The 26,391-nt window shown below is 34.1% G+C and overlaps 1 protein-coding gene across 17 annotated transcripts in view; it reads right to left on the bottom strand.

The window, feature by feature from the left end:
• Positions 1 to 26,391, bottom strand: part of LOC145266513 (liprin-beta-1-like) — an 840,289-nt gene that overhangs the window by 27,295 nt on the left and 786,603 nt on the right. For all 17 annotated transcript variants that reach the window (XM_080122251.1, XM_080122249.1, XM_080122253.1 and 14 more), the window contains 3 exons: positions 17,124 to 17,274; positions 13,726 to 13,837; positions 2,890 to 2,978 (listed from right to left, as the gene is read on the bottom strand). In XM_080122251.1, coding sequence (XP_079978377.1) covers positions 2,890 to 2,978; positions 13,726 to 13,837; positions 17,124 to 17,274 — 352 coding nt within the window. The remainder of the gene's footprint in view (positions 1 to 2,889; positions 2,979 to 13,725; positions 13,838 to 17,123; positions 17,275 to 26,391) is intronic.

Here is a 26,391-nt window from a genome sequence, read left to right as displayed (position 1 = left end):
TGGTTAACGTCGCATGTTTTTTATTTTACAACTTTGCCTCAAGGGTTCGGGTTCGATCCTCATACTCACCTACCAAAACTTTTTTTTTTATTTTAACCCTCACCCACCCCCGGAGTTTTGATTTACCCAAAACCACACACACCTTAAAACACCCGGGCATCGCCGGGTACCTCCTGCTAGTCCATCTATATATATATTAAAGCGAAAATGTGTGTATGTATGTATGTTTGTATGTATGTATGTGTGTTTATGTGTCTGCTAAAAACTTTCGACAGACAGAACAAAAATTAACAAACACGGTATCATATTGAAGCTCCATCCTTCGCCCTAAAAATATTGAAAAATTGGTCAAAAACGTTAATTTTTTCACCCTGATATCAACAATTTTCTACAGGAGGGGGGGGGTTAAAAAAAAGAAGTCCTCTCATGACGAGATCGGTTCTACGCATGCGTCAGATGACGTCATGGCCTGATTTAGTTTAAATAGTTGAAGAACTGACTAAATTTCATGCACGTCGTGTTAGCTCAGTTGGTTAGAGCGTTGGGTCATTATCTAGCCGTTTTGGGCTCAAATCATGGTGTGAGATGTCTTTTTTTTTTTTTTTCGATGTTTTAAATTTAAATATTGAACCAGTGTTATTTAAGCCATTTTTCACGTAACGTTCGTTTTTCTGTTTTCTTTACTTTGCTTATTCTTAGGTTTTCATTAACACCCCCCACTGACCACACACACCCAAAAACACTCGGTTACCCACCGATTTTTTAAATTTTAATATCGAAACAGGCTTATTTAAGATATTTTTCACATGTTTTTTGTTTTGGTTTTTATTTTTCAGAAGTTTTAACGTTTGTTTTTCTGTTTTCTTTTTTGTTTTTGTTTTTCCGATTTTTACATTTAACATCGTTCGTTTGCCTTACGTTAGTTTTTTTGTGTTTTTTGTTTTGATTACACCCCCCCCCCCGCTTTATTTTTCAGATAAGTTTTAACGTTCGTTTTTCTATTTTCTTTTTTTACTTCGCTTATTCTTAGGTTTTCATTAACAACCACACACACCTCCAAACCCTCGGGCAACGCCGGGTATCCCCCCTTCCCCCCGCTAAGCAGGATTTTTTAACGTTCGTTTTTCTGTTTTTTTTACTTTGCTTATTCTTAGGTTTTCAGTAACACCCTCACCCAACCACACACACCTCTAAACACCCGGGCAATGCCGGGTACCCCCGCTAGTATATATATATAAAAAGCAAAATGTGTGTTAGTGTGTTTTTTCTGTATGTCTGGCAAAGGTTTTTTTCGGGCGGGTTCTCGGCTGCTTGCTCATTCTTATAACTTTTTATATGCTACCGAGATGATAATATCTAACAATTACGAAACGTTGCAAATATTTTTTTTTTATTTCAGCCACTTTTATCTTACAACAAAATTTGCGTTGTGAATTCGTTTTCTCTGCTACTGCTGCTTCTATGACGTGATATTTGACCTAGAAAACCACCGCTTTTAAACGCTTATTTTCAACACTTTTAAAGTTCCTGGCTTTGTGGCGTCATGCTATGACATCAGACTATTAATCTCAAGGCTTCTGGTTCGAGCCTACCTTCCGACCAAAACGTTTTTTCCTTTTTTGACCCCCCCCCCAACACACACACCTACAAACACCTCAGCAACGCCGGGTACCCCACGAGTTATAAATAAAAAAAATAATTTTAAAATCAACTGTAGTTTCTCTACAGTGCAATGTAGACTACAATGTATTGTGAACATAGTCACTGCAAGAGACTTGTAAGCTTCCTCCTGCTGCATCGTGATGGATCCTTAACTAGAGCAGGCAATCAATTTGATTGAAAAATGATTTCACAGATTTTGGTGACAATATATGGGAGCGTGAAACATTCGTTGATCATCATTCAATCCCGGACTATGTCGGGTTTCCCTGCTAGTGCATAGATAGGTTTATGTTATTCCCTTAATTGCTTAAAAATGATTTCCTTTATAAAAATAAAACTACTCGATCAATTCTTTCTTTTAATTTTGAATTTTAAAAAAGTATCCATTATTGTTTTGATAGAATTACTTTTTTTTTTAAATTACATAAAAAGCAAATTTTTATTTAAATTTGAGGTGCTTGTGTAGATTAGTGATGCTTTAAGCAAACACATTTTAGGTGAAAACCTTATGTACTTACACGTCATGTCGAAATTGTAAATTCCAAAATTATAAAAAATGATTTAGTAGATGTGCTAGATATATTTTTAACAAATTACATTCTGACATCTTAAAAATGGCAGACCCTTATTTTAAGTCAAGGAAGATAAATCATACAGAATTGGTCGCACAACTCATCCCTTTCTATAACTTCCGATAATTCAATAAATTCTATTTTCACTTATAACTATTTTTCGTAAAGTTTGGAAAATATACTAATTTTGACATGCGACGTACTTAATATTTTCACCTGAAATACAATGGTTTAAAGCATCACTAATCTACACAAATGTACGGTATAATTATGTTGACACACCGGTTCTCGTCAGAAGCAACGTTGAGCCTGGCTAGTATCACATGAGTTACCATTTGGGAATTCTAGGTGCTATATGTGCTCTCCGGTTATCTCGGCATTGTTTTCAGTCATCTTAAACCATCTATTTGCCACTGGTATTCAACAACACTGACTCAGGAGAAGTGTAGTTAGAGTTTGTGCAACTCTTGCCACAAAAATTCCATGTGCAGACACCCTTATAGTGGATATCCATAGTCAGTCGAGACTGAAAGAAGCTTTAATCTGCACTAGCACCAAACTTTATGATACGATGATCCATGGAATTTTTTCCATAAAAATCAAAACTAATCTTTTATGAAATGAGACGCAAAGTTAAAAATTCACTGATACATACCACAGTCATATAATGCAGCATCAAACCATCAACACGAGCTTCGAAGAAGCTATCCTTATATTGCGGGATGCCAATATCATCAAGCCACCCTAAAAAAATAAACAACAATGATTAAAGAACAAATAAAATGTTAAAAAAAAAAAAATAAATCAGTTTAAGTCTCAACAACACTGAAAGGGGAACACAAACACCTGAGACACTATTTCGACAGAGTACACATTCTTAGCAAACAATTTTTTTTTTTTTTTTTTTTTTTTTTACAGTTTTGAATTTTTCAGATGAGGTATAAATGTGTGTATTGTCTAATAAACAATCGTTCTCATCCATTTTTTGGTCCCCCGACAAAAGGAGGGTGGACCTGTAAATTCACCCTTGTCCGTTTGTCTGTCCGCACTTTTCTATATGACTACGCCTTGGAATTTTTTGAAATTTTGCACAAACATTACACATGGTATGAGTAAAAAAGTAACAGAACGGATTTTCCAGGAAAACTCCGGTTGTCCCCCTAGGAGTACTTTTTGTGTTAAAATGGCTAAAATTGACACTTTTGCGTTTATTAAAAAAATTGATGCCTTGGATTCTTATAAAACTTTCTGAAAAGTTGTGACTAACTGATTTCTATAGAATTTTGTTTGTCTATACTTCGTGATAACTCTTGGGTGCGCCTCAGAGGCTCTTTTAGGGCTAATAAAAACACTTCATTTTTGGAACTATTTTACAAATATTTGTCCAAAATTTTCTGTTTATGTCTATTTAGCAGTTTTGGATGGTGCTGAACTCAAATTTAAATATGTTAAGCCCTTAGGGGTTAAATGGGGGTGTGCAAATGATGGACTTACTCATTTCTTTTTTTGCATGGAAAACTCAAATTTACATATGTTAAGGCCTAAATGAGGTGGGGGTTGGGGGGGGGGGGCAAATGCTGAACTTTGTCATTTTTTTTTTGCCTCATTCACAATGCACTCATGGGGGACCATGCACGATTCACTTATTCTTTGGGGGTTTTTTTTTTTTTGTTTTTTTTTTTTGTAATTTCAATTTTTTGTTTTCCACTAGATTCTTTTCATTGTTTTGATTTACTTTGAAGAAATGGATTTTGATCTCAAATTTTTTTTTTCTGTTGGGACATAATTTTGGCAATTTTGTAAATTTCTTGGACCATTTTTTAAAGCAGAAAAATGCTCAGATTCACTTTAACTGGTAAATAATTTGAAAATAAAAATATTAGTTATGAATAGGGTAATGACAAGAGAATATTTTTTTCATTGTTTTTACTCTCGAGTTCATACTCGACACAGTTAAACATGGTTAATCAATCGAGAACCACATCACTATCAAAAACATGATATTACCTGTTGTATACTCGAGAGCCAAAATAATGAAAAGAATATTCTCTTATCATAGCCATAGTTATGAAAGCAACAGTTAATCTGCGTCATTCATCAGCATCATCTGAATCATTGTATGGTACAGTTAATTTCATCATCATCCTCATTCATTCTTGCATCAAACTGACAGATGCAGCACTCATTCTAGATGCAGTAAACTGTCTTCTTCTAAAGGAGAAAGTTCCATGGGAATATCAAATATGCAAGCAGTCCTCAATCATTGGTATATCGTTGTCAGTGGAGATGACAATGTTATTTATTTATTTTTTTTTTTTTTTTAGATCTTCCAGGAATGTGTCAATGTCCTCCTACATACAGTGCCTGGTATTCATAAATAGTCACCCATCTTAGTACTGACCAGGCTCAACATTGCTTAACTTCGGTGAACTAATGAGAACTAGTGTCTCAACGCAATTATGCCATTATTAGTGAAGATGGATGATAAAATTTACAATTTTTTTATTTATCATTACTACGTTATTATTTTTTCATGGAAATCACTCCAAACAACACACGATATAAGGAAATAAAACACTTGATGGAAGGAGATACTTCAAGGTAAAAAATCAGCCAGCAATTAGTGTTGGATAGATTCCAACCGAAAAACAGCAATTCTTCAGCATTTGTCGAAAAGAATCAGAAAATAGAGTTCATTAAATTTGAGGATTAAACGGGAAAAATAAGTGAAAAAGTAAATCCAAAATTAATAAGTAAGCTTATGTTTAAAATGCATTTGCGACGCATATTTTACCATATATATCAACCATAAACCTTTTAAAACCGCACCCAATAAGTTTCAGGATTTGCATAAAGAAAAGGTATTCAACCCTATGCAAATAGCGAGAGAGATATTTTATTTATTTATTTATATATATATATATATATATGTAAGTAAATTTTTGGTACAGCAGAATGGAAGGAGAAATTTCAGAGGAAACATAATTTAATTTAAATACCAAAAAAAAAAAATATATATATATATATATATATATATATATATATATAATGAAAATTACAATTGAATTTACCAAAATGATCCAAGATGGTAAAATTAAAATATATTATAAATATTAAAGAATTAATATTTATGAAATTATCTCAGCCAGATATAAAAGCTCGATAATACCAAATAGGAAATAGAGCTTATAATATGAGCAAACAGTTAATAAAATATGTTAAAAAACACTTTGAAATGAGTTAAAAACATATTTAATCTGAAAAAGAAACACTAGATAAATAAATAAATAAATAAATATATATATATATATATATATATATATATATATATATATATATACTAGCTATATATACGGAATTGCCTGGTTGTAAAATACGCTTAAATATAATATTCTGGTTAATGCAGATTTCATGTTTATTATCATATTATACTAGCATTTCAGCCCGGTGTATGTTGAGCAAAAAAAAAAAAAAAAAAAAAAAAAAAAAAAGCGGTAAATTTTTTTTAACTTTGACCCCTATTATGACTCCTTAACATTTGTTTTGGGCTCAAATCAAGTTATTAAGTTAGATCCATGTCCAAGTAACCTATATCTAAAATTTCAAGTGTTTAGATCTAAAATTCGTGAAGGAGTTTGGTAGAGTTTTCAAAGGTCAAATCATTGAACGTTGACCCCCTTAATCGCCAAATTTCTGTCCGAAAACCGATGACAAAGATTTTTCCACATCTCAGTACCCTGTATATCAAATTTCGAGTCTGTAGACTGAAAATTGACAGAGATATTGTGTAAGGAAATGTATACAAACAGACACACACACACTTTCACTTATATAGATATATAGATTGAGCCCTATAAATGATTTTAAAAAGTATTGATTTAAAAAAGTTTTAAAAAAAAAATAAAAAAAAGACTTGTTTGCAACCACCGAGAATCTAGCTTATGATTTCACACTTCTGCACCAATTTTCTCCAGCTAAAACCCAAATATAAAGTTTTGCATGCGTTCGAATACCCTATATTAAGTGTCATGTCTATAGATCAACAAGGCCGATAGCCATTTGTCGCGTGCTCTCGTGTAATGAATGAATGCATGAATGTAGGATTGGCATGAAAAAGATAAACTAAAATGACCGAAAAATGGGCTGAAATGACTTAAATAAATAAAAAATAAATGACTTAGAATGACTTTAATGAACTTAAGGATGAATTGAATGACCTTAAGAATGAGTTGAATGCTTAAAAAATAACTGGAATACTTCAAAAACAACTTGAATGATCTGGAGAATGACTTGAATGGCTTTGAGACTGACTGGTTGTAAAGTGGATGATCATTTTACATTAAATTAATACAGGAAAGTTATCCCCCACTTTATATAAAAAATTATTTGATTTAGGGAATTTGAAACGTTATATTAGCTATGTGGCCATGGAACAGTTATAAACATAAGTATAGCATGTAATAAGAACAGATACTACACTTTGATCTTGATATTTAATTTATTCTGTTTAAAAAAAATTACAATTAAAAAAAATTCCAATATAAAATTAAAAAATTTAAAAAGTAAAATCTCCAAAAGACAAAACAAATTTAGGCACAAGGCCCTATAAATCTGAGGAGGTGAGTGTTGCAGGGTCTTTGTAACTAAAGTAAAAATTGGAGTCTTTGGCGACTTACTCTTGACTGGCAACATTTACCACAATAATTCATTCACTCTGTGGAATCTAAAGCTAACTAATGAATTCCCAACGTTTTAGCAAAAAGCATATATTTACAATTTCTGTGTGTGTGTGCACTTTTTTTTTTTTTTTTTTTTAAATAAAATAAGTGTGTATGTGTGTGTGTGTGTGTGTGAAAAAAGTTCAATTCATTGTAAAAATAAAAGTTCTTAATTTGGTAACAAATACTTCGTGTTTGGGAGTGGGGAAAACAACCTAGCAAAAATGATCCTATAAAATTGCCTAGTGCGTTGTTAGTAAGGTCCCTCCCTGAGCTAGTCTAAGTAGTTAGACCGCCTACTGTTTTCCGGGGCACCGAAAACAAGAGGGGATATCCCTAGTGGGGATTGGGGTGGATTCTTATCGGGTATTGGGGGAAAAAATATATAAAGCATCAAAAAACAAAAAAAGGGGCGGGGGTGGGAGTGGGTAGAAGTCGATCTCCGAGTAAGGGTTGACCAGGGGTGACAAAACAAAAGAGGGAGGGAGGTAATGTTAAGGTAGCCTCGGAAGGTTCTCTAGTGCCAAAACAAACAATCGGGGGACCGGATCTCATTTGTACCACCAGTCAAGCGTCTCTTTAATTTTCTATTGCTAACCTAGCGGGATGGGTTCCGTAGGACCCAGTACTGCGTGTGCCATGCCTATAGTGGTAACACACATTCAAACTTGGCGCCTCGTCGGATGCACAAGCTAGTGTCATGCACCCACCTCCTGTCAAAGACCACTCGAGGCAACCTCCTCAAATCGCATCTGATTTTTACTTTAAGCAGATGTTTAAAGTAGACGATCAGATCCCGATCCGGAACAGATATCCCTTCGCGGACTTGCTTGAGGCGTGTGATCTATATGACCATTCTTACTACTGCTAGGATCGCCAGAAAACCAATTCTTTTCTCCCTAGGCAGCAGCGGATCAATGTTCTTCACAAAGTATGACTCGTCGAGTTCAAGCAAGCGCTTGGCATTGATGAGAGCCGTTACCTCGTTGACGTACCTTAGGAGGGTCTTAAGCCTCCAGCACAGATCCTAGGAACCGATGGTCCACCCTATCGATGATTGATCTTGGCCAAAAAGCCAAGAAAAGCTTAAAAAGCTAAGAACAGCATCTATAACAACAGACCTTTGATCTTAACAAAAAAGACCAAGCACAAAAGTTACCGACAGACCGACCGACGGAGAGACTTATAGAGTCGCTTGCACGCGACTAAAAATATTTGTAGATAAAAAAATATTAGAGGGTTTTCTTGCTGATTATCCATCTAAGCATACTATGATCAAAAGTAACTTATTAAATGCAACACTTAATTTTCTCCAAAGATTAAAGCTATTTATTAATAGTTATGTGCAAGACAACAACATTACCTGTTAAGTATTATAACCATCGCAGAGGGGCTCCACATGCACATGGGTATTGAGGATTGACTGGGAAAAAATGCCCCAATTGACAAAATCCGATAAAGAAATTTTCATTGAAGCTAAAAATCTAATAAGAAACTGTCAAAAATTGTCAGCACATCATAAGCAAGCTATGTATGAAGTTGCTGATCTTGCCATATCGGTATCTTTACGAAACCCAGTGGTTAGTGATTTAGTGAAGGAGGTTCAACTCCATAGACATACTGCAAAAGCTCGTCAAAAATATGGTTGTCAATGTCGTTTTGATTTCCCTAAACAACCAATACATAAAACCATAATCAGCACTCCATCTATGTTTTGGATAAAACAGAGAAAATGATCAGATATACCAAGGTAATTAATGCTGTGAAAAAAGTATTGGAAGATAATAATAAAATGAAAAAAGAAATTGTGCTTTTAAACACACTGAATTGGATAAATGTATGAAAAATTCAAAAATTAAATATACACTTAATCTATTATTAGAGCATGCTGATTATGAAAATGAAGATTTTTCTTATGTCCCAAATGACTTTCGGTATCTTTTTTTTTTTTTTTTTTTTTTTTACAAGGGTGTCACCACTTATCAAGGCCCAGAGGCCACTCTGGGATAAGGGTTAATATGTATACATTAGTCATTGTGATTTTAGCATAGTAAACAGTGGGAATTTTGAAACTTGGATTACTTAGGGGGACGATTCAATTAGAACTTGTTCACATTGGACTTTTTTTTTTTTTTTTTTCATAGGTATCAACTCATTATCAAGGCCAAGAGGCCACTCAAGGATAAGGGTTAAAGAGTGTACAGTAGAAACTGGACAATATAATAATCATTAGTAATGAAAATTTGTTAAATTTGATAACTTATATGGAACGGCTCATCAAGAACTTATTTACGTTAGACTTGAAGACAACCATATTGTAGTCAGCCGGAAAACAGGAAAACGGAAGACAATTCCACAGGCGTGCAGTTCTAATAAAAAAGCTTTGTTCATGGAATCTACGTTTAGGTTTAGGCACAGATAAAGAGTGGGGGGAATTATTGATAGTGTTTACAGCTAGACGAGTGTTTCTTGTGAAAGTTTTGCGAGGGGGGACCATAGATTGAAGCTCAGTCGAACACTTTCCATGAAAATAACAATACATCAGAGACAAACTCGCAACATCTCTTCTGTGAGATAGAGGTTGCAAGGAAGAGAAAAGGACATCTACGAGGCTACGAAGTCTATTTTGAACTCCATCAAGGCAGGCCAAGTCCTTTCTAGCAGCTCCTGCCCAGATGTGGCAACAGTATTCCATCCTTGGACGTACCTGGCTCTTATATAGATAGAGAATTGCATCAGCAGTGAGATATCTACTGGATCGATAGAAAGATCCCACCATTTTTCCAGCGGCCTTAGAAACAGATTTGATGTACGTATTCCATTTAAGATCATTTATCTCTTTCATGGAAAAATTGCTGATAATGGTACAATCCAACTGCCTGATATAAGAACTATTTTAGATTCTCTTCCTAATTTTGATGTGGAGGAATGTTCCCTGATTGGCATCTTAAGGTTCTAATATTGAATGTGCGTTTGCATCTTAAGGTTCTAATATTGAATGTGCGTTTGCATCTTAAGGTTCTAATATTGAATGTGCGTTTGCATCTTAAGGTTCTAATATTGAATGTGCGTTTGCATCTTAAGGTTCTAATATTGAATGTGCGTTTGCATCTTAAGGTTCTAATATTGAATGTGCGTTTGCATCTTAAGGTTCTAATATTGAATGTGCGTTTGCATCTTAAGGTTCTAATATTGAATGTGCGTTTGCATCTTAAGGTTCTAATATTGAATGTGCGTTTGCATCTTAAGGTTCTAATATTGAATGTGCGTTTGCATCTTAAGGTTCTAATATTGAATGTGCGTTTGCATCTTAAGGTTCTAATATTGAATGTGCGTTTGCATCTTAAGGTTCTAATATTGAATGTGCGTTTGCATCTTAAGGTTCTAATATTGAATGTGCGTTTGCATCTTAAGGTTCTAATATTGAATGTGCGTTTGCATCTTAAGGTTCTAATATTGAATGTGCGTTTGCATCTTAAGGTTCTAATATTGAATGTGCGTTTGCATCTTAAGGTTCTAATATTGAATGTGCGTTTGCATCTTAAGGTTCTAATATTGAATGTGCGTTTGCATCTTAAGGTTCTAATATTGAATGTGCGTTTGCATCTTAAGGTTCTAATATTGAATGTGCGTTTGCATCTTAAGGTTCTAATATTGAATGTGCGTTTGCATCTTAAGGTTCTAATATTGAATGTGCGTTTGCATCTTAAGGTTCTAATATTGAATGTGCGTTTGCATCTTAAGGTTCTAATATTGAATGTGCGTTTGCATCTTAAGGTTCTAATATTGAATGTGCGTTTGCATCTTAAGGTTCTAATATTGGATGTGCGTTTGCATCTTAAGGTTCTAATATTGAATGTGCGTTTGCACCCACTGGATTTAATCCTAGTCGTATTTTACAAAAGTTGATGATCATACTGCCAAATATTTTGAGGATGCACTTGAAGTACATGGAAGAGAAGGTAAATATCAAGAGAAAGCATCTATGTATGAAAAATATTTAAGGAGAGATTGTAGTATTCAATCCGAGTTAAAAGATCTCTGCTTTGCTCAATTTGCCTACTTAAGCCCAATTTTAAAACATTTTTTATTTATATCAAAAAATACAAAAACGATAACACTTTGATCTTGGCCAAAAGGCCAAGAAAAGCTTAAAAAGCTAAGAACAGCATTTATTAACAACAGACCTTTGATCTTAACCAAAAAGGCCAAGCACAAAAGTGTTACCGACCGACAGAGTAACTTATAGAGTCACTTGCACGCGACTAAAATCTGACAGAGGAGTATGGTAGGCAAAATGTTTTAAACAAATATATATACACATGCATGAATATATATAGAAAGAGGTTTGTGTTTACTATAACCTTTTTATGCAAATATTACGCAAGTATAAATCATGTAGAATATCTGCATGAATATGATTACACGTAATAGTTAACTAAAGATAATCATCCCATAAAAAACAGAAAAAACTAATAGGAAATTAATTAAAATGAATGTTTAAAAGAATATGCATTATCGTTTCACCAAATTTCTGGCTTTCTTCAGGTGGTTAACCACGACAAGATAGGCAGACTGAATCTTGTAACTGTATCCAGTAATTACTATAGTAGTTGTTGTTGCCTCACCACGTTTTGGCCAACTAATCCTCTGGCCTGCTTTGGATAGAATTGAAACCACTACCTTCAGAAGACAATGCTCACCTGCAGCGGTAGAGACTCAACGCCTCTATCCACTTCGCCATGGGCCCTGAAGAAGGCCAGAGGATGAGTTGGCTGAAACATGGTGAAACAACATGGATAGTAAGTTCGACACAAAGTGTTGCATACTGGTCATATTTAGAGAGAGAGACGAATATTATATATTTGTGTGTTCAGATTGGAGAGAGAGAGAGACAGGGTACATTTTAATACACAGACGGATGGAGACATTCATATTGATGAGGCGAGAGATAGATGAGAGATACATTTATACTGTTCTGGGAATGTTTCTATTACATATATTTAGAGATGAGGATTATCAGTTCTTTTATCACAGGAGGGGACAGTCATTATTTCTTGATAGAGAGGGAGACACATTTCTTAAAAATGGGGTTCATACACAAAGTTCATTCTTACTATGAGTGGACACAAAGTTCATATAAATGATTCACAATTTGTTTGTTGAGAATGACACAACACAAGACGCAGTTACAAAATGATGACGTTCCTTTATTTCTCGACCGGTCAATGATTTCACATTAAGGAATTCAAAGTCATACATGATTTCAACTTCTAACCCTTCGCTTCTTAAGGAGGATTCAACCCAGACCCGACTCTCCTGTCTGACGACTCTGTCCGACCCTGTCTCTTTGTCTCCTAAAACTAGCCAACTATATTGAGAACTCATCTTCCAGCCATGACGTCATCGCATGGCCAAAAACATGCATGATCGATCCCATGGCCTGGACATGCTTCACGTGTCTTGTTCCCCCATGTCCGAGCATGTGCTCGACTCACGTGGTCCTGAACTCACGTGCACTGTTCACACATATATTCTTCTAACCTATTTTTCAGTATGTTTAAATTTGTTATTGTTCGTTTTTCTAACTGACTTTGTTTCAATTCAATTTCCATAAACAGAATTGAATCATCAAATTCCTTTTTCACAATAACATTTCTAAACAATCGAATTCCTTTTCAAACAAACATATCTGCTATTTATTTTAAAATTGCTTTCCAGGTTAAAATTCTCGGTCTATCCCATCTCATTTTTACTTCCTTACAAGAAAAGGGGACTTGTTCTTGTAACAAAAGGAAGCTGAGATGGGATTGTTGATCAAAGTATGGTAAACAAAACATCTGTAATATAAATCTCACCTGTCTGTTTAAATGTATGTATGTTTGTATGTCTGCTTAAAACTTTCGACAGAGGTGACGGATTTTCACGAGATCAGTATCATTTTGAAGCTGGATGTTTCGGATGACAAATATCGAAAAATTGACCCAAAACACCTTCCTTCACTCACAACTGGGCACTTTTCTACAGGGAAGGGTCGATTTTTTGTAACCCATTTTTGCAAGTCATCATATCAGTTGGATTGACTTTGCCTAATTTTAATGTTCCGAACATCTGGTCACATCATAGAGTAGCAGTAAGACATCAGATTTTCTTTTACCTTCTTTTCTGCCTTTGCATCACGGGTTGGAGCCTGCCTGCTACCATTTTTTTTTTTACTCAACACACCTCCAAACACCCGGGCAACATTGGGTACGCAGGCTAGTTTAACATAAAAGGTTAATATATTTAGGGTTGGTTTATGGTCAGTTTTAAGTTTGGCTGTGGATTCATGATTCAGGAATGTTTGCAATGGTTGAGGACAGTTTCCAATTGGAAAGAGCGGAACACAGATCATGGCTTGGATTAGATCGAGAAGGCTACTGTCAAGTGACAAACATGGCCTTGGCAGAACGTAGATGTGCGTATAGAGTCGATGGTGTCACACACACATCCAAAATGTGACTGATATTTGCAGAATGTGTTAGTTTTTGTATTATTTTATTTCTTTATACTTGTGAATCCGTGCACACAACCTTAGCAGTTGCTAATGCGAGAGATGGAGACACGTCCAGAAAAGAAGACGACAGAGAAGACGACGACGGAAACAGTATTGGAGTTGGCAATATTGCTAAGTGGGAGACCATGCGGGTATCACAGCAACACATGTTGAAAAATGATAAAAATTTTAATAAATACAAAAAATACAGAAACGAAACAATGATGATAATACTTACTTGTAACCCAATTAAAACTAAGAACGTAAACCCGTTCTTTCGGTCCTGCGTTGACTGCTTCTAATGCCAACTGAAGTTTCTTTCGATGCAGGTAGCTCTTCATGCCCAATTCCTAACAAAAAAAGAAAAAAAAAACAGGACATTGATTTCAAACAATATTAATAATGAAATAATGACTGTGATAGCAAGGAATAATATCTTATAAACAACACTACTCTATGTAAAGTTTTCGCTATCTTATCTAACCTTAAAATGCCATTTTAGACACATTTAGTCATTATAATAAAATCTTACATTACATCTTAGGAGCGATATCATCACAATCGCAACCATCTTTAGAAGAAGTAGGTCCTATTTTTCCCCATAAATATCAAGTACTCCTACCAGCCTCAGTTATCACCAGGAGGAACTCTGTACTTTCAACAGATATGGGGTTTCACCTTTCATAACTGAATCATAAACTCATACATATATATAATCTTTCCCTTTTCCGATTCAAAAATATTAAACTCTCCCCAGACTGATTCCACTCCTTCTGATTGGCTGAGCTCTAACCACTACTATATTCAAGATTAATGTTATCTGCATGCTACATGAACACTAATGTACTATTCAAACATGATGTTGCAATGATACCTACTTTTGCTCTGTTAGTAAATTGCTGCATTATCTTTCTTAAATTTTACAGCATAATTTTATATCTCTCTCCCTATATATTCTACCCAACTCTCTCTTGCTTTTTACTTTTCTTTTCAAAAAGAGCAAACATTTTCTCTCTCTCACAAACATAGTTATGTTTTTTTTAAATGCATGTTATTTACACACCACCCTTAAAATAAAAGATATAAAAATATGTATACCTTTTTATCAATTGATTTTTCATTTTAAGATCGCATATCGTTGTGTCAAATAACTATGTTTATATAAGTTAATACCTTATATGTTTTGTCAAACTGTTTAGATATTTTAAACATATATTTACTTACAGAAACTTAAAAAGATAACAATTACTGTAACATTTTTGTTTTCAGTTTTAGCAGCTTCAAAAATGTGAATGTGCAACAGAAAATAGTTTAACAGTTTTAAAATATGCCTACTACAAATCTGTAAAAAACATTACATTCAAACAACGTAAGTACAGATCCAGTAGATGTTATTGCTGAAACATCTATTTTTACATCAATGACGATCGTCAGAGATTGTGCAGGTTTAAATAACATATTTAAATAACGTATATTTAAATAACATATATTCAAAAACAAACGTAACTATAGTTGCAAAAAAAAAAAAAAGTAAATGTTTGAAAAAATTATATTAACAACAAATATCTTAATATATTACTAAAAAAATAGTAAATATGTTTGAAAAAATTATATTAACAAAGAAGCCGTTCTTTACATGAGGATGTTGGGGGGGGGGTCTATTCCGAAAGACATTCTTAAGATGAGGAGTTTGGAATGTCTATTCCAAACGCTCTTCTTAACATGACAATACTCAAAGAAGTGAAATGAAAAAAGTCATTATTGTTTTGTTTTACACATTAAAAAAAAGAACCACATAAAAGTAAAATTTACTTTAATACTATTGGTCGAAGAGTTGAAAAGAAGAGGAAAACTTGGATAGCAAACGGAAACAGCTAGAACTGCTACCACTGATTTCAAACAGTTTATATAGAGTGAGAATAGCTAACCTCTAAAACTTTTGTTTTTACTTTTCATTATTATTCTAACGGACCATTTTTTGTAATTTTATTAATTCATACGGATTTACGCATTCTCTTAATTGCTTTTTTTAAATTAAAACAGTACCCCTATGTTATTGCCCCAAACCATCACTAATTGCCAGTGAAAGCCAGATCATTTCATTTCGGCCACGGCCGCCAGTGTCCGCAATTGTTCAGGGATGGAAGGTGGCCATCAACAACAACCGTACAATTGTAGTCTATTTTTTTTGTGAGGGAGGGGGCAAGCTTCCACTGGGCAACACCAGTTAACGGGTCCTGCTAGTATTTAACAATAACCTTCCAAGTGATGTAATATTCCAACAAGACAATGCCCCATGCCATACGTCAAAATTTTCAATGGGTTGGTTTGAGAAAAAAGGGAATACAGTGATGAAGTGCTCCTCTCAATCCTTTTGTGGTCCCTTCTAGGAAAAAAGAGTGAAAATGCACAAATGTTCATTTAAAAAAAAAAAAAAAAAAAAGAATTAGAGGCTAAACTTCATGAAGAAAATAGATCCTACCACCTGCAACAATTTAGCCAATAATATGCAAAAACGAATAAAAGCCATTATAAAAGAAAAATAAAGACATACCAAATATTGTCGGTAGAATACATTTATTAATATTTACTCCAGTATTGTTAAACTTTACAGATATAAGTTTGAATCACAATTTCGATTTTTCATTGATGCTCTATAATTTTGGCCAAGGCTATATATATATATATATCTACAGCCTTGGCCAAAATTATAGAGCATCAACGAAAAATCGAAATTGTGATTCAAACTTATATATATATATATATATATATATATATATATATGTGTGTGGGGGGGGTATTTATATATATGTGTGTGTGTGTAAAATTCAAGAAAATAAAAAATTTCTAATAACTATTTTACTTTTTAGACGACTGATCTCATTTTTCTTATGTTTTGGTTGACTTAACCTCCAAAATTTTTCAAATGCGTCCTGGCATATTCGTGAATCCTTACACATAACTTGAGAACATGCATAAGATTTTGAATCGAACCCGTTATTTAATCTAAAGGATAGCTTGTTCTTGTTTTGTAAACCACAACCAGACAGAAGTCTTAATTCATAATTGTAATCTTTGTATTGCCCGTATTGAGGATTGAGCTTACAACCTCCAGAAGACTGTCACTTAGCACTTTTATACATTGCACAATGGATCCTTTGGGTCAGCATGGCTGATGGAATAAGAGCAAGCTACCCCTGTGGATTAAATAAAAGGTTTCATTAAGGAGTAGAAAGTTGACGTGTGTTTACTTTCGGCAGCATCATAACTCTTGCTTCCCTTATTTTGTCTTTTGATCCTCACATTCCATGAGCGATGTTTCTGACAAAAGGGGAAGAATTACTGTTTTCTGGGTTGGAATCTATTCATGCAACACTAATTGTTGGCTAGTGTTTTAACTTGAAGTATTAATATTATTATTTAATTTTTTATATTAAGTGGCTTCATCCTTTGTCTGGAGTTATTTTGATGAAAAAAAAAAAAATCGGAATTCAGTACAGATTCCTAAGTCAAGACACATCTAAAGGTTGGAGGCCAAATGTTGTGAGAATAATATCCGAGATGAGAACACTAGTCAGAATGATCAAAAGAATATATCAATCCTCATCTCAAAATTTTTTTTAAACATTTACTGACCTTTTCCAGATCGTGGTGCGTAGACTTTAACAACTGGTCACCACTCTTGATCCATCTCCTCGCTTCCGTCGCGTACATGTCTAATCCGATCTCATTCAACCAAGCAATGACACGGTCACTATCCCAGTGGACAAAAGGAACATCAGTATCTCTAAAAATTGGAAAATAGAGTGTTTAGCATATATAATACCATACATAAACATTTAATAGATTAAAATAAATAAAAACAGAAGCCCTGTTTTATTTACTGTTACAAATCGATACTTAAACACAAAGCACAGTACCACAAAACTTGATTTAATATTTTTTTTTTGTTGTTGGAAAAATTTTTTATTTCATTCTTCTTGTAAGAAGATTAAAATATGAAATCTAATACAAAAAGTTTTATAGTTTTAGAAAGAAAAATATAAAATCTTAATACAAAACACTGGAGGTGTAACTTATTGAATTACAATAAAAAGGAAAATCTTTCTGCCTGTCTGTGGGCTCATGGATGGTAGGGAAACAAAACAGTTTTCTGTTTCTCTTTATTTTTGTCTTTCTGCTTGGGTTTTCTTCCATTTCTGTCTCTTCACCTTTTCCTTCCTCCTTACCTTCTCATGTCTATTGTTTATATATTTGCGAAAACAATAATCTATATATATATATATATATATATAAAAGCGAAAATGTATGTATGTATGTGTGTTCGCTTTTTCTGTATGTCAACAAAAGGCTTTTTTCAGAGAAGCGGTTGCTCGCTTCACAACTTTTAAAAACTTTTTATATCACATATAAATCGTAATATCTCACAGTTAACAACGAAGCTCGCCTGTCTATTTAATTTGCTCGATTTCGGGAAGATAAATATTCAATATTTGTCGCTCGCTGCATGTGGGTTAGTCTTTTTCCTATAACATCTTGTGGGGGGGGGCGTTCAGCAGTAAATGAATACTATCCCGCAGTCAACTTGACCTCATTAACTCATTAAAACGGGCACCTGCTAAATCCAAGTAATTAAATAAATTCAAACGTATTTCCGTTAGCATCTCGCGGTGGGGCAATGGTTAACGTCGCACGTTTTTTTTTTTTTTTTTTACACACTTTAATTTAAAACTTTGTCTCAACGGTTCGGGTTCGATCCTCATACTTACTTTTTTTTAACCCCCCCACACATACACACACACTTCCAAACACCCGGGCAACGCCGGGTACCCCTCGCTAGTTTATAATAAATCCAATTTAATTTTGTACTCTAAAATATTAATTCTACACAAAAGTTATTTATTTCTCTCCCACATTGAGAAATATGACAAGGTTTAGAAAGTGGGATTAAAAAGTCAGTACCCCAGGGGGGGAGGCATTCTAATCCTGCAAAAGATGCTTGGGCAGCCCCATCAGAGGCACATCAGGTGATTAGCAATAAACTAACCCCTTCTTAAAGAAAGAATGCAAACTTTGAGAGGTTGGACCTCCTAGAACTGTATAAGACCAGCAATCAACAGGGAAATGGATTAGACTTTGTTGATTTTGTAGGCCAAGGGAAAAGAAAGTGAAATTGTGAAATCCGAAAGAACATAAAATATAGTTTTAGATACAGGAAGAAAAATGCAAAAACTAGCATGCTACCATGGTGGATTTCGTTTTTTGGACTCACTTCCTCACCTTCGGTGTTTTGTCCACTACGTTTCGGCCGTATCATCTTTCGGCCTTCTTCAGGTGTATCTCGAACTCGGGGACTGTTTTTTTTTTTTCCTTTTTTTTTGGAATTTCGAACCCAACCCTTTATTGTTACGGGGGTACCACTTCTCGTTCCATTCAGGCCGTCCCTGCTGCTACCGCTTAATGCTGTTGCTGCTGCGTCTATCGCTGTTGCTGCCATTGTGTTGTCACTGCCACTGCTTTCGCTCAGGATTGAAATCAGCACCTGGGGAGACTTGCAATGTTTGTTCCAACGTCTTAGTCGCCTCGGCCATGTGTCCCTTAAATTGTGAAATGATAGCATGCTATCATTTCACAATTTAAAATACTTTTAATTCAAAATTAGATTTCATTCATGTTATAAACATGAAACAAAATTCTCTCATTCTGTAGTCCTCACATTCCATGAACGATGTTTCTGACAAAGAGAGAAGAACTGCTGTTTTCTGTGTTAGAATCTATCAATGCAACATTTATTGTTGACTACTTATTGACCTTGAAGTAGCTGGGTTATTTTTTAGCTTCTTATATCAAGTGGCTTCATGCCTTGTCTGGAGCGATTTCCATAAGAAAATAAAAAATAAATCGAAATTCTGTACCGGATCCCAAGTATGAGAAACATCTGAAGAAGGTCGAGGGGGGGGAAAAAAAAAAAAAATCTGCTTCGCACAAAAGTTTGTTTTGATTTCATTATGCGGTTATTTTTTTTCAACACTTGTTCTATTTCCATGGGTCTCGCTAGTAATATATATTTTTTTCTTTTTGTATAAATAAGTCATTGCTTATCATGGCCCAAACGCCATTTGAGGATAAGCATTAATGAATGTCAGAAGAGCAATGTGACAAACACCTTGAGGAAGTATGCTCTGAAGAACTCATAGCACTTGAGCCCCCTCTCGACGTACATACCTTGGATTAATCCAACTAGCAGCAAAATCTCATCCCTCCACCATTGAGGTCCCTCAATGCTGGAAAGCCTTCTACTCAGTTTCTTCCCTTGGACTGCTAGACTTTTGGATTCCCTCCCTGTCTCCTGCTCCCCTGACTGTACTAACCCACAGAAGTTTAAATATAATGTGAAAAAAGATCTCGCTGCTCAAATCTCCAGTTTCTTGTTAGACACAATCCCAAATAGTAGTCCCTTAAGTTCAAAGTGGTAATATGCCTTGTTTGAGATGAAAAAGAGTTCACAAAAAAAAAAGTTGAGTTTTTCAATGTTGGTCACCCAAGCATTTTCCCCTCTATGTTTAAATGATAGAAAATAGACGCAAAAATATTCCTCAGTTTTTGGATTGAGTTATGTTTGAGAAAACTTTGATATTAACTGCTCTAGCCACTATTTACAAACTGACACCTCTAAACATTTATGCAAAATTGTGACTAGGCCATTTTGTTAGCGGAGTCCATATCTAATATGAAAAGTTATCTTGTCAGATTTTAAAAGTTGGAACTTTTTTTTGTGTCTTATCAATGACCGGAGGTCACTCAAGGATAAGGGTTAATAGGTGTCAGGTGCGACAATATTGTGATGATGGAAGTTGGATATGAGTAAACTTATTTTAAAGGATGGCTCATCAATAACTTGTTTATATTGGACTTGAAAATGCTCATGTTATAGTCAGCTAGAAAGCAGCTCCGTAGTATTGTGTTTCACAGACAAACACTTCTGGGGGGAAAGAAGTCCTGCTCATGGAATTTTCATTTAGCTCTAGGCACAGAGTATAAGGGAAATTGCTAATAGTGTTGCTAGCTAGTCAAGTGTTTGTTGTGAATACTTTATGAGGGGGGGGGGATAACCATAGAGTGAAGTTCAGTCGAGCACCTGCCATAAAAATAATGATAGAGCAGAGATAGGCTCACAACATGTTTTTTACTAGAAAGAGATAGCATTTAAATGCCATTTAAGCTGACAAATCATTTGATTCTGATTAGCCAGTTTTCATTTGTTATTGCTGTACCATGTTATTGGAAATATAACATGCTTTGCTACAGTATACTTAAAAAATATGTACTTCCACTCAGACAACTGTTAAAATGGAAACCTTTTTTAATTTTGACTGAATTAAGAGGAATAACTCTTTTTTTTTTTAATATAAAGAGTTGTCTAAAATTAAAAACTAAACTGACTTCATTGTACCCCATGCAACACCAAATACGGACAGCTAGTTCATATATAGATTATGTATTCCCTGCCTTTGGGTAGGGTGGAGGCTGTTGGCACTGTATGTATGGTTAATAATTTTAAGTAAGCACTTAAGTTGCAGGTAAACAGCATTGAAGTTAATCCAAACTTTGTGAATAACTAATTGACATTTGTTATTGTTGTATCATGTTATTAGGCAATCACGTTTGAATTCTGATTGGGGTTGGGAGGCAGCAAGAAGAATAATTTGGATTTCTTATTGAAGAAGATGTAAAGGGTTGCCTCCCTTACAACTAAAATTTTATTTCATTTTCTGTATAAATTAAATAAAAAGTGCAAATAAATAAAAATTAAAGACTAAAATAACTTCACAGCATCCCGGGCAACGCCGAGTGGGACAGTTAAGTACATAAAACATAATCCAATAACAACTCATTTCCTTTCATTAACCATGAAAGTCTATCAGGTTCAGGGAGGATGGAAAAACCGAGGAAAGAAAGCAGTAAACAGACCTCCACTGGATGAGTGCAAAGAGGACTTGGACCTTGGTGAGGCTTACTGCCATCCAAATTCTAGTCATTGCCAGTAAGAAGTCAATGGCAAACGGCTGTTGTGATAACGCAAATTAATTTGCAAAGGTTATCAAAAGTGGAGAGTACTGGAAATATGGAGAGACTTGTTGTCATCCAGACTCCAAGGAACATCACTGATTGTTGTCAGTGAATAATCTCTGATAATGACCTGTGTGAGAACTCCTAATGAGCAAAAACAATAATAAAAAAAAGGCAATATTTTTTTAGACATTGTACATTGTAAATCAAACATCAAAAGGATAACAGATACGCATTCCAGCAAACATTAAAATTCAAAAACGAAGGGTGTGGCTTGATGCATAGATAGAGGAAGGAGTCGGGCGCCGGCAAGGAACAGAGTGAAAGGCTTATCAAAGCAGTAAAAACAAACGATAATAAAAATAAAAAATGGCCTTTCAATTCTTCATGCTGGATAATTAAAAAAAAAGGCACAAAAGAAAGACAAAGCATGCTGTGCAACATTTAAAATTCAACAAACAGGGTGGGATGGAGAGGAAAGAAAAGTTTACTTCAATGATTAATTAATAAATAACAATATTAAAATATTTAAAAAAAAAATCAAATATAAACAGAGCAGGCAGATATATATAACAGTATATTAAAAATTCGTTTTTACTTTTAATACAAAATATAAACCAATCAGAAGACACAAAGACGTTTTTAAATATTAAACAATCAAAATGAGGCAGTAAATAACCAAAGTTTAAAAAAAGACAAAAAAAAATTCAAACTTTGTAGTAATAAAAGTGTACTCAGTTTTATATTATAAATAATATTAAATTAATAACATTTTAATATTAATTTAGTGTTGAGTTTTGCAAGAACAAATGAGATAAATTAATTCACTTCTGACTTTTTTAAAAAAAATCTAATTTTATATAAGTTATACCAATAAACTTGTACGATAGAGATTCTTGGTTATCATAAAACACGCATCATGGTATTGAAACGTTTATTAAAAAAACAAAAATAATTATTAGAAATATATTTACTGGCCAGTGTGAAATTAGAAATATATTTACAGCGCCAGTGTGAAACCGATTTTACTAGTCAGTGCCCACTTAACAAACAGGACCTCTATGTTACCGATTAGAGGAATATTATTTTTTCTTTAAATCAGTTATTGAAAAATATATACTATGATAAGAGGTTTATGTAGTAAGCATGTCTGATGAAGGCTCCCCCCTCCTGAAATATAACAATATAGATCCTACACCTAACCATACTAATGGAAGTAAAAACACAATACATGCAAAATATTTAAAAAAGAAATTATATATATATATATATATATATATAGATATATATTGCAAGGGTGGATTTGCATAGCTTATTCCATCATATCTTAATTTGTTGCACTTTGTATCTATCCATTACACCTCTGCATTATATTGTCTTTAGATTTCCTATATATATATATATATATATATATATATTATTCATGATGTTAACTATGATGAAAATAAAATGAGAAAGTTCTTATATAAGATCCCTTAAATAAGCTTCCAGACTTTTTTTGTACAGTCATTTATCATTGCCGTAGGCTTTTGAAAATTTAGTATGCTATTGCTGTACATCTTATGAGATGACTAAACAATTTTTATGATTCCATGTTCAAATGAACAGCTACAGCAGGAATTGGAATACATCCTACTAAAGCCTGATTATCACAGCTGTTGAATTTCAAAAATGCAATCTGTACGTAAGGACATTTTAGAGGAATGATAGGAAATAAAATTTGGTTTTAAACTTTGACAAAATGCCACAGAAACGTACGGAATGCTTCAGATTGCTTTTCGGCCATTTTGCATGAATCGAGCATCAGTTTTTCAGTGGTATAAGAGATTCAAAGAAGGCAGGGAGTCTGTGAGGGATGATGAGACGTATGAGAGGAGTAAGGAAATCAGAACACCAGAGTTGACTGGCCAAATAAAGAATTTCATGGATAAGTACCATGTGTGTCTATAGAGACAATAAGTGCACAATTTGATGTCAGTGTGGGAACTGTACACACAGTTATTCGCAAAGAACTGAAGATGCAAAAAATTTGTGTGAATTTTGTCCCAAGGGTGCTCAGAAAAGATCAGAGAGAAAGACATTGTCATGACAGCAGGGAGATGGTTGAACTGATCAATTTAGCTCCAGCAGATCTTGATGGTGACTTGCGATAAAAGCTGGATCTACTGCTATGACCCAGAGAGCAAGAGACAGAGTTCCCAGTGAAAGCATGCTAGTTACTCCCAAACCTAAGAAGGCCAAACAGAGAAAATCCGTCAGAAACTCATGATGATCCCTTTTTTGACAAAAAAGCATGATCTACATGCATTGGGTATCCACTGGACAGATAGTCAAAATACTATGTTGAGGTTTTAAGAGGGTTCAAGAAGTTCTGTCATAAGAGGCCAGCACTCTTCAAATCAGATCAGTGGCATTTTCACCAGGACAATGCAGCAGTCTACAACTCCATCATTGTTACAGTTTATTTGACCAACATTGGCATCAAGACAGTTCCTCATCCTCCCTACAGTTCAGACTGTACTCCTTGTGACTTTTGGTTATTCCCTAAGCTGAAGGAAAACCGTATAAGCTGTCGTTATGAGACAATTAAGGAGATCAAAGTGGCTGTGACAAGGGTCATTGACACGCTCACACAAGTGAACTTTCATGGGGTCTTCCAGAAGTTGTTAGAACAGTACAAGTGCATTGCAGCCGGAGGAGATTACTTTGAAAGGGGACTAGAGTTTCATGTCTGTACTATGAATAAAAGTGCCCATAGAAAAAAGTCTGGAAACATATTGAAGACACCTTGTACATTCCAATGAGAGATCTTTTTAAGATTCTAACCATCTCTTCAAGTACAACTATTTGTATTTCTCTTACACTTGGTTCACTGGGTATATTTGTCGGATAGTTTTTTAAAATTAATTACTGGAATGATGGAGATCTTCCTAAGATTCTTGTTTCTCTTCATGTCGTACACAAGATTTTGGTATTTTGTTATCTTTTTTCTCTCAACTCTGATTAATCCAGTATCATTAAGACACTAACTTCTACTGAGGTTGCGTCTTTCTTCTTGTCCCATATCACTATGTTGAACTTAATAACTCTGGCTTCTTGATACATAGCTGTCAGAAAGGACATCTTATGTCAATTCAGACAAGGGACCCTCATATTAATCCAGGGAATACCTACCGAACCTTACTAGCAAGATTTCATTCAAGATAATCTCCTTTAACAAATTGATATATAAATAAAAAAGATTAACTCCTCAGTTATTTAGATTTTTTTAAATATTCAAATTAAGAAAAAAGTGAAAATAAAACAAAAAAGTGGAAAAGATAAATTCAACCAATCAAAATAAAAGATTAAAAAAAAAAAATCATAACAAAAATTGAAAAAAAAATAATCAACCAATCATAGACAATGGATTTAAAAAGTAATGAAAAAAAAATATATAAAAAAGGGAGATAATCAGAAAAATCATAAACATTTTGTTTTTAAGACCTGGAACTCTTTAGTCTTTCTTTCAGTAGCCTTTCATGTGCTATTTATCCCTCTTTCTCTCATTTCTTTCCATGCTTTCCTTGCTATCATCTTGCCAACACTTGTACCTTGACCCAAGAACTCTTATCAATTCTTTCAATGTGACCAAACTAACTAAGTCTCTTGTTCTTCCTATGCTGTTCAGATTTAATCTTCCTCTGAGGTCATCAGATCTAAAACCTGTCTTTAATCCTCACATTACACAATGCATCATTCTAATATCATTTCTCTCCATGCAACACATGAATTTAGTTTATTCACTTTCATTAGCACTGTCAGAACATCGAGAAAGTCTGTATGCAGAATAGAGGAACACGTAATACAAAACATGTCCGGAATTCAGTTTAAAGAACAGTGAAACAAAAATATAATAATGTAATAGAAAACAATCATTTATATTATTTGAATATATATATATATATATATATATATATATATATATATATATATATATATTCAAATATTTGAATATATATAAAAAAAATATCAGGAGTTCCTTGATCCTGATACGAGATACTGGATGGTAATTGTCACTTGTAGAAACGAGCCCCGAGAGATCACTTGGAGGTTTGAATGCATCTCCTTGACCATCATTCAAAGCAACACCATGTTTGTTATGACATCATTCCACAACGTCAAAGTTTTTGTAAAGAAAATTTTTTTTTTAAATATTTCTGAATTTTTGAGATGAGGAAATACTTGTGTTAAGTTGATTCATCGGACTATTATTTTCATCTTGGGTGTTCTAAGCACAACGTTTCGGTCGCTGAAACCTGTGACCTTCTTTAGGTGTTGAGAACATGCTTCTTTTCCTACTAAGGAAAAAGAGGATTGACTCTGCATTACAAGAATTTGAATCGTTTGTTTGAAGGTGGGTCCATAGATTATAAAGAAGGTTCAATCATCAGGGGTCACTAAGATATTTGTTAAAAGTTTTTTTATGGCTCAATTTTTTGAGATATCAATACTAATTGTTAATATTAGAGAAAAAATTGTTTCTACGAAACAGAGGATCGACACTCATGCATATTTTTTTTTTAAACATGATGTACAGAGAACAATTCTACTCGTTATTTGGATTCTTTCGACTACTCTTCTTATCTTGTGTCATTTTCACAACGTTTCAGTTGATGAAACTTCCAACCTTCTTCAGGTGTACTTGGGAATCTTTCTGTCACAAGGACCTGTGGTATGGTGGATAAAGTACTTGGTAAAATTCTGTTGTAACTTCTGGAGGTTAAAGGTTCAATCCTCAGTGTGGGAAACACTCAAAATACAATTGTGGATTAATTAGAACTTCTACCCAGTC

This window comes from Euprymna scolopes, chromosome 41 (genome assembly GCF_053919585.1).
Source record: "Euprymna scolopes isolate OS-2025 chromosome 41, ASM5391958v1, whole genome shotgun sequence".
Taxonomy (NCBI): domain Eukaryota; kingdom Metazoa; phylum Mollusca; class Cephalopoda; order Sepiida; family Sepiolidae; genus Euprymna; species Euprymna scolopes.
Note: the sequence above shows the minus strand (reverse complement) of the source record. Positions and strands in the feature narration are given on the sequence as shown.